General features: G+C 41.3%; 1 protein-coding gene across 1 annotated transcript in view; it reads left to right on the forward strand.

Annotated features, from left to right (window-relative positions):
• Window positions 1–10,000, forward strand: part of atp6v1ba (ATPase, H+ transporting, lysosomal, V1 subunit B, member a) — a 158,683-nt gene that overhangs the window by 109,068 nt on the left and 39,615 nt on the right. The window contains exons 8-9 of the mRNA XM_061911041.1: window positions 1,331–1,428; window positions 1,512–1,635. Of these exons, the coding sequence (XP_061767025.1) occupies window positions 1,331–1,428; window positions 1,512–1,635 (222 nt within the window). The remainder of the gene's footprint in view (window positions 1–1,330; window positions 1,429–1,511; window positions 1,636–10,000) is intronic.

Genomic DNA, 10,000 nt, shown 5'->3' on the forward strand with positions numbered 1-10,000 from the left:
AAAATTTTAGCGGCGTGTATGTCCTTATCACTTCAAGCTGTGTACTCAGATTAGTAACTGTCTAAAAACTACATTATCTCACATGAATGTTTTTCACCTTTAATAACATACACTTTTTGGGCCATGCCACCAAATCAGTGTCATTTGCTTGTTGGAACTCTGAAAATAAACTTAGATGTAAGTCTTTTTTAACTCTAAATATGGTAATACAAATGTTGATCTACTAAAAATGTGTATTGCTCCACCTCAGACAACCTTGTTTCATTCTTCTGCAAGGTTCCTAAGCTGAAGATGACTCATTTAAAAAGGTTGTTTGCCACCTTTATGCGGCTCCCTATGCGATTGTTTGAAAGTATTTTAAGCATTATATCCTTTCCTTCACCGGCTTTTAGGACGTAATGATGTACACTATGACTACGTAACAACATGTGTTAGCTTGTTGATGTGTTGTGGTGTTTAGTGTGTTGTCAGCTAATGATAGCAATTTCTATAGCTAATGTTAGCCATCAAATGTATGTAAGACTGCAAATTTTTAGTTGCTTCTCTTGGACTCTTATTGAGTGTGTGTGCAAACACTCCCTGCATGTACGTGTTTACAAGACAACGGTGAGTGTCAGCAATGAGCCACAGGCTTTTTTCTCGAGACACTAACCAATATTTATTAAGTAGAGTTAGTAATTAAAAACATTTTAATAAGATAGATGGTGGTGTTTTTCATATATTTTTTGATTTAAGAAATACAACATTAAGCAAGTTGCAAATCCAAACCCCATTGTTCTTAGCATAGAATTGTCAAATACTGTACATGATATATAGCAACATGACAGTTATGCTATTAGCATGTTGATAAAAAGAACATTACAGTGATTCAACTAAGGAATATTTAAAACATTAACAAATTACATGGAAATTGTTTAGTTTACAGGACTGTGCTGGGATTTGAAACCACCCATTTCTTTCTTCCAATAACCAAAGTAATTTGAAGGAATAATTTTAAATTATATTAATTTAATATGTAATCTGATCCATGTGCACATGTTGCTTAATTAAACATGTATTTTACATTAACTTTATTGTGACTTGTATTTCTTAATTAATGGAATGTTCTTTTTGCTTACAGCGTCATGTTAATTGGTTTATTGGCGTCTCTGTACATTGGGCTTATTGATATGGAATGGTCACTTTCTGGGATGTCAAAAATGCAATCAGCATTTACTGTTTGATGCTCCTTGTTGTACACTTGTAACCAATGTTTTGTTTTGGATTTAATCAGAATGACTCAAAGCTTATTAATAATGATGCTCATTGTACTTTTCCACTTGTCTCACAGGTCAACATGGAAACTGCTCGTTTTTTCAAGTCTGATTTTGAGGAAAATGGCTCCATGGATAATGTTTGCCTCTTTTTGAACCTGGCCAATGATCCCACGTAAGATGATCAGCTCTCGTGACTTTATTAGAACACTTTTCAACATACATTATTTATACTTCCCTCATTCTGTTGACACTCAGGATTGAACGCATCATCACCCCTCGCCTTGCATTGACTACAGCTGAGTACCTGGCCTACCAGTGTGAGAAACACGTGCTGGTCATCCTCACTGATATGAGTTCTTATGCTGAGGCTCTGAGAGAGGTAACACTTAGACCCCATCCTGGATTTTCTTAATCATTGTGTAATATTCAACACCCTTGAGACAAAATTGACCAACAGCTTTCTGTTTGAATGCAGCAAAGGTGCCGTGTAAATATAAATAACCAACAAACCGGTTATTCCACACATAACATGCAGGATGGATTTGATTTTGCTATATGTCACCCTATGCAGACACATTTAGACAATAAGGGATTAAGCAGCATAGTGGGGGGATACTGCATGTGTCACTTGATACCTTAATGTGTATATCAATTTTAAAGGGGAACATTATCACCAGACCTATGTTAGCGTCAATATATACCTTGATGTTGCAGAAAAAAGACCATATGTTTTTTTAACCAATTTCCAAACTCTAAAAGGGTGAATTTGGCGATTGAAACGCCTTTCAATTGTTCGCTGTCAGAGCAATGACCTTTCACCCGTGATGTCATAACAGGAAGAAATCCGCCATTTTCTCAAACACATTACACACACAAAGTCAAATCAGCTCTGTTATTTTCAAATTTTTCGACTATTTTCCGTACCTTGGAAACATTATGCCTCGTCGGTGTGTTGTCGAGGGGTGTAACAACACGAACAGGGACGGATTCAAGTTGACTTACGTAGAGTGTGCTAATCAGACGTATCAATGGTCACGGCATGCTAATCGATGCTAACATGCTATTTAGGCTAGCTGTATGTACATATTGCATCATTATGCCTCATTTGTAGCTATATTTGCATCCAGCCTTTCCCTCCACCCACATTCAATGCCAAACAAACACATACAAATCGACGGATTCAAGTTGCACCAGTTGTCAAAAGAAGCGAAAGTCCCTCGTTTCTTCTGTTCTGTCGAAGCATCGCTACCGACGATAGCGATGCTACGACAGAGATGTGTGGATATCCTGCGACACTCAAAGCAGATGCATTTCCAACGATAAAGTCAAAGAAATCACAAAGGTCAGTTTTGTTGATGTTATTGACTTATGTGCTAATCAGACATATTTGCGCACGGCATGACTGCAAGCTAATTGATGCTAACATGCTATTTAGGCTAGCTGTATGTACATATTGCATCATTATCAATCAATCAATCAATGTTTACTTATATAGCCCTAAATCACTATCATTATGCCTCATTTGTAGCTATATTTGCATCCAGCCTTTCCCTCCACCCACATTTAATGCCAAACAAATACATACCAATCAACGGATTCAAGTTGCACCAGTTGTCAAAAGATGCAATCGTTGGTTAGAAGGCGATCGCCAATTTCGTCCTCGTTGCCGTTGTCTGTCGTGATAAGGCTCAATAGCTTCAGTTTCTTCTTCAATTTCATTTTCGCTATCTGCCTCCACACTCCAACCATCAATTTCAATACATGCGTAATCTGTTGAATCGCTTAAGCCGCTGATATCCGAGTCTGAATCCGAGCTAATGTCGCTATATCTTTCTGTTCTATCCGCCATGTTTGTTTGTATTGGCATCACGCAGTGACGTCACAGGAAAATGGACGGGTAGATATAGCGATGGTGAAAATCAGGCGCTTTGAAGCAGTTTTTCGGGATAATGAGTGATGGGTAAAATTTTGACAAAAACTTTGACAATTTATTTTTATTGGTTATTAACCCTTCTGAAATTGTGATAATGTTCCCCTTTAAAAAAACACAGCTGCTATGTTGTTTGACTGTGAAGTACCACAACTGTGTTTATCAAGAAAAGCTTCTCTCAGCTCACAAATGCTGAAAGAAATGGAAGAAGTGGCGTATCATTTTTGACATCTCTTTTTGCTGCCATCGTCAATCATGGCAGCAAAAATGGAACCGAGAAAAAGTTAGTTGGAGAAAGTGTGGGATCATTTTGATCTTATACTGCCGAATAAGTTGAATCTTCTATTCCTGTTTACTATTTGGCTCATTGACCAGTGTTGTTTGTGTCATATTCCTTTCTGCACAGCTGTTTGTAAAAAACACCCAATTATATTTGCTAGCTATTAATTGTAAAGTTAATAGTAAAGTAGAATAGAATAGAATATATCTTTATTGTCATTGTACATTTGTACAACAAAATTGTATGCAAACTAATTCAGTGCAAAATCATACATAAAACCATAAGAACATAGATAAATAAAACCATAAGAACATAGATAAATATACATACATTCATAAAAATACCAAGCATACAGCTCACGTGCACAGTCATTATTGTTATCTTGTGTTGAGTGATACTATTGCTCTCGGGTAAAAAGTGTTTTTAAAATGGTTTGTCCGGCATTTATGATGTTTTGGGCCTTTTTGAGGAACCTGGCACTGTACAGGTCATCTAAGGAGGGGAGAGAGCAGCCAGTGATCTTCATGGCAGTTTTTATGACCCTCTGAAGTGCATTTCTCTCTGCCACCGTGCAGCTGGCATACCATTCACACATGCAGTATGTCAGCACACTCTCTATTGAGCAGCGATAGAAGGACACAAGCAGTTTTTGAGACAGATTGTTCTTCTTGAGGAGTCTCAGAAAGTAAAGTTTTTGCTGTGCCTTTTTGATGGTCACTGAGATGTTCATACTCCACGACAGGTCTTCCTCGATCTGGATGCCCAGGAACCTGAAGTTAGAGACCCTTTCCACATAGTCCCCATTGATGAAGAGTGGTTGGATGTTTATTGTTTTTTTCTTCCGGAAATCCATTAACAGCTCCTACGTCTTGGTGGTATTAAGGACCAGGTTGTTTTCCCTGCACCACCCAGTCAGCCGCTCCACTTAATTTCTGTAGGCAGACTCATCCCTCTCAGGAATGAGTCCAACTACTGTGGTGTCGTCTGCAAATTTAATGGTGGTATTGCTGACATGAGCAGGGGTGTAGTCATGAGTTTAGAGGGTGTAGAGTAGGGGCTTAGCACGCAGCCCTGGGGGGAGCCGGTGCTGATGCTGATGGCTGCTGATAGGTGGGAGCCTACTCTCACCTTCTAAAGGCGATTTGTCAGGAAGTCCAGGATCCAGTGGCAGATGGAGGAAGACAGTCCCAACCCCGTCAGTTTGGGCACCAGTCTGTGGGGGAGGATGGTGTTGAACGCAGAGCTAAAATCAACAAAAAGTAGCCTTGCATAACTCCCCTGCTGCTCTAGGTGGCTCAAAGCAGTGTGGAGTGGCGTTGCGATAGCATCCTCTGTAGATCTGTTTGCACTGTACGCAAACTGGTGGGAGTCCAATGCAGGTGACAGATTTGAGGTGATGTGCCCCCGAACCAGAGTTTCAAAGCACTTCATAATGATTGGTGTAAGTGCCACTGGACGATAATCATTCAGGCTGTGTACTGCAGTTTTTTTGGGAAGTGGGACAATAACAGTCCTTTAGACAGGGTGGGACGATGGACTGGAAAAAGGACTGGTTGAAAATTGTGGTGAACACAACAGCCAGCTGGTCAGCACAGGTCTTTAGTACACGTCCAGATACGCCATCCGGTCCAGCAGTTTTACTCGGGTTCACCCTCCTTAGTGTGCGCTGCACCTCATGTTCCTTCAACATGAGGACGTTGTCACGGGTTGAGGGTTGTGATGTGACTGGATGTGGTTGCTTCACCTCGAAGCGAGCAAAGAAGATGTTCAGTTCCTCCGCCAGCGAGGCGTCTCCGTCAGCCACAGCGAGGTTGTTGGATTTGGAGCCGGTGATGTTCTTCACCCCCCTGCCACACCTGCCTTGTGTTGTTGCTGCTGAGGTGTCCCTCTATTTTGTTCCGATATGCTGTCTTGGCATCCCTGATGCCTCTCCTCAGGCTGGCTCTTGCGGCACTGTACTGTGCCCCTTTAACACACCTAAAGGCCTTGTTTCTCTCCTTCAGCAGGGTCCTGACCTCACCAGTCATCCAGGGCTTTTGGTTTGGATAGACCCGGATGCGCTTTTCTGTCATAACAATATCCATGCAGAACTTGATATAGCTCAGCACAGATGAAGTGTAGTCTTCCAGGTCCTGTTTTTCAAAGATGCCCCAGTTTGTTCTTTCAAAGCAATCCTGGAGCTGCTGAGAGGCGCCCTCAGGCCAGATTTTAACAGTTTTAGTTGTCGGGGGAGCACTTTTCCTGAGGGGGATGTATGCTGGGATTAACAACACTGACAAGTGGTCGGACTGGCCCAAGTGTGGCAGTGGTTTAGCCCTGTAGCTACTCTTGATGTTAGAGTAAGCCTTGTCCGGAGTGTTTTTTCCTTAGTAGCACATTTAATGTCCTGGTGGAATTTAGGGTGCACAGTTTTTAATTATGCATGATTAAAGTCCCCAGCAATGATGTTCACCGCCTCAGGATACGCGCTTTGTTGACTGCTAATGGAGTCATGACGGCCGTACTAGCATTAATTGCCGGTGGTATGTAAACAGCCGTTAGCATGACAACATTAAATTCCCGTGGAAGGTAGATGGGTCTGCATTTCACAGTAACGTACTCCAAATCAGTTGAGTCAGTGACTGGTAACAGTCTTTGTGTTGGTGCACCAGCTGTTGTTGACGTAGATGCATAGACCCCCTCCTCTACTCTTACCGGAGTCCTTAGTTCTGTTATGTCAATGTGTTGTGCGGCCCGCTAGCTCGATAGCTGTGTCCGGGATGAGCGGATGAAGCCACGTCTCCGTGATGAGCAGAATGCAGCTGTCCCCGACCATCTTATTTGTCGCAATCTGCAGCTTCAGCTCGTCCAGCTTGTTGGCGAGGGATCTTGCATTCGATAAAAAAATGCTGGGAAGCGATGGTTTGAATGGCAGCTTGCGGAGCCTAGCTAGCACGCCAGTTCTGTAGCCCCGCTTTTGCTTCCTGTCCCTCCGCCACCTTCTCCTGGGAAATGTAGTCCACGGAGAGCCCGGTGTCCTGGCTATGTCCGCCGGTATCTCGTGTAAGCGAAGAAACTCAGCTAAGACGTCTTGCCTACTCCGTAGACCCAATTTAAGAAGTTCGGGTCGACTATAGATGTTAGTCGCCCGGCATAATGTGGTCAGACACACACACCATACAAGCAAAAATAACAAAAACTTGCACCAAAAAAGAGAGCTCTGAGCTGCTGCGTCTATGCGCGCCGCCGTCTTGACTCATTTTGGAGATCAAGTGATCTCCAAGACAGGCTGACACAGCTTTGGTACGTGGAAATAAATACTTTAGAAGTGCTGCTAGCTAGCCGCCAAAGCTTACAACGTCAAAGGAGCAATACTGAGTTGCCAGACGCAGAGGGCCATGATTTAAGTGCGTTAACAGGAAAACTACAATGCAATGTCAATTGTCTGCAATCAAATCTCTAAGGACTCCAAGAACAGATTGTCAGAGAGAGAAAACAATATTGTGATGATATGAGAAAGTTCAAAGAAGAAATAAAGATTCTCAGTGAAGACAACACAGCAGGTAAACAGGAGATAAATATGCTGTTAGAGGAAAATGCAGCATTGCGACAATGTTTGAATGCTAAGCAACAGGATTACACCTATTGGAAGAACAGCAATGTTGTGGAGAATATCAAAAAGGAGATGGTAGCATTGCATCAACAATTTAATACCAGGGAACAAATTCATCAGGAGAACGTCAGTGTTATGGAGAATTTCAAAGAGGAGATGGCAGCATTGCGCCAACAATTGAATGCCAGCCAACAAGATAAAACCGATATGGGGTATATCCATCCATCCATCCATCCATCCAATTTCTACCACTTATCCCTTTAGGGGTTGCAGGGGATGCTGGAGCCTATCTCAACTACAATCGGGCGGAAGGCGTCGTACACCCTGGACAAGTCGCCATCTTATCACAGGGCCAACACAGATAGACAAAATTCACACTCATATTCACACACTAGGGCCAATTTAGTGTTGAATGCCAGGCAACAAGATAAAACCGATCTGGGGAATATCAGTGTTTTGGAAAACCTCAAAGGGGACATAGATATTTTTACACGACAGAATGACATAATCATTGCAGGTCCGAGCATTACTCCCCAATCCTCTCCTAGCTCAATTGACAACATAAGAGAACCAGATGATATGGATGCTGCTTCAATGGAGCAACAAGTGGTCAACTTCCTCCAAGTAAAGGACATTGATGTCAATATTAACACAATTGATGCATGCATTTCACTTATCATGAAGCTTGCCAACAGGAAATCCAAAATGGCACTGCTGAAACAGGGAAAGAAGCTGAAGGTAACAAATGTGTAGCTGAACTATCACATCAATAAATGCATTGCTGATATCGCCAAGAAAGCACGAGACCTGTGGAAGCAGGGGAAAATTGAGGGAACTTTTAGCGCCAACTGCAAAATCTACATCAAGCTGAATGGAGATTCAGAAGCAAAAGTACTTTTCATCAGAGACATCAAGGCGATTAAAGCTCACAGCGCTATGATAACAAATACAACGATAATGTAGTCTGACAGAAAACGAACATTGACATTCAATTTCAACACTACAACGTTCCAAAAGATTACTGAACAAGAAGATCTGTATTAAGGAGCACATTCATCCACATATACATTGATAGAGCAACACAAAGTATTGCTTAACAGGAACATATGGAACTGAAAACCTTCTGTAAGATGGATCATAACTGCCTAAAGATATAGATCCAGATACACTTTTTTTTCTTCCACATCAGTAATAATTTTTTTGATTATACAGTATATTAGCAACAATAAATCCGACCACAAACTGTTGATAATGCATTTCAACACCATAAACTTGTACCCAAACTACAACAACGTGAAGTTTTTTTGGAACTTCAAAGTGATTGCTCTTTCAGAAAAATGAATAGATGCTAAAAAAAATAATAGATTTTGATCTGGAAGGATATGAGCGAAATTACATCAACAAGACCAACAACGGAGGAGGAGTGATGAGGAACTTTAACTACAACAATAAACACATGATCAGGACATACATTAAAAGAGCAGGGTAGCAACATGACAGTATGAAGCACTCCATTTTTGATTGATTGATTGAAACTTTTATTATTAGATTGCACAGTACAGTACTTATTCCGTACAATTGACAACTAAATGGTAACACCCGAATAAGTTTTTCAACTTGTTGAGGTTTAATCAATTCATCAATTCACATTGACATTTTTTATATCTGGCTTGCATATTTATTAGAATACTCTACCATCCGGGCAGTTGCTGCTAAGTGAATGAGTTATCCCACTGTTTGCTCGCCAAGCAAAAAACGGAAGTGCTTCTACGTTACATGGTTTCAACACAGCCATAACACAGAGGTTCAACTACATTCACATGCTTTCATGATGTTTGTTGCTAATGTCAAAACATACATCAAATGATATGAAATATTAACCCAAATATGACTCCATAAAGTCTAGTTCTCTGTGTTTTTGTTGAAAATACCCGATCAAAATTATCAGCCATTTTCCCTTACAAGAAAAAGCTGCCACCCACACCACTGACCCCCCTCTTTATGCTTCCCTGTTTACACCCTTTTTCCCTACTTATTGCTTGTTGTAAGAAGTCAGGACCTTGCTATTCGCTCCTTTGTATTGCTGTACCAATCTTTTTATATTGTACGCTTTGCTTCCTCAATACATTGGTAGCACATTGCTGGATTAGTGTTTACCCCGACCTTGAACTGTGTGTTGCGAAGGTGTTTTTTACAGCTTACTAAGACCCTGAAGGACAGTCGTATTTATCTTTAGCTTCCTATTCATGTGTGCAAAGGTTGAGTTTTCAATTGACACAAGTGTTCAGCCCTCGCCTCAACTATTAACCTGTGACTTAAAGCACCAGTGCTTTAGATTTGCTTTCCATTTTGCATTGCATTCACTTGACTTAGTAAAAAAAAAAGGTTTCTCTTAGATATTGTTTGATGCCTTGAAATACAAAGGCAATATTTGCAACCAGTTGTTTGCCTCTTTGAAGGACTGTAAAATTTGGCATCACTTGGTTCCAACAATAAAGTAATATATATATATATATATATATATATATATATATATATATATATATATATATATATATATATATAGGGCTTCACGGTGGGAGAGTGGTTAGTGCGTCTGCCTCACAATAAGAAGTTCCTGCAGTCCTGGGTTCAAATCCAGGCTGGGGATCTTTCTGTGTGGAGTTTGCATGTTCTCCCCGTGAATGCTTGGGTTCCCTCTGGGTACTCCGGCTTCCTCCCACTTCCAAAGACATGCACCTGGGGATAGGTTGATTGGCAACACTAAAAATTGGCCCTAGTGTGTGAATGTGAGTGTGAATGTTGTCTGTCCATCTGTGTTGGCCCTGCGATGAGGTGGCGACTTGTCCAGGGTGTACCCCGCCTTCCGCCCGATTGTAGCTGAGATAGGCGCCAGCGCCCCCCGCGACCCCAAAAGGGAATAAGCGGTAGAAAATGGATGG

The sequence above is a fragment of the Nerophis ophidion genome, linkage group LG09 (assembly GCF_033978795.1).
Source record: "Nerophis ophidion isolate RoL-2023_Sa linkage group LG09, RoL_Noph_v1.0, whole genome shotgun sequence".
Taxonomy (NCBI): domain Eukaryota; kingdom Metazoa; phylum Chordata; class Actinopteri; order Syngnathiformes; family Syngnathidae; genus Nerophis; species Nerophis ophidion.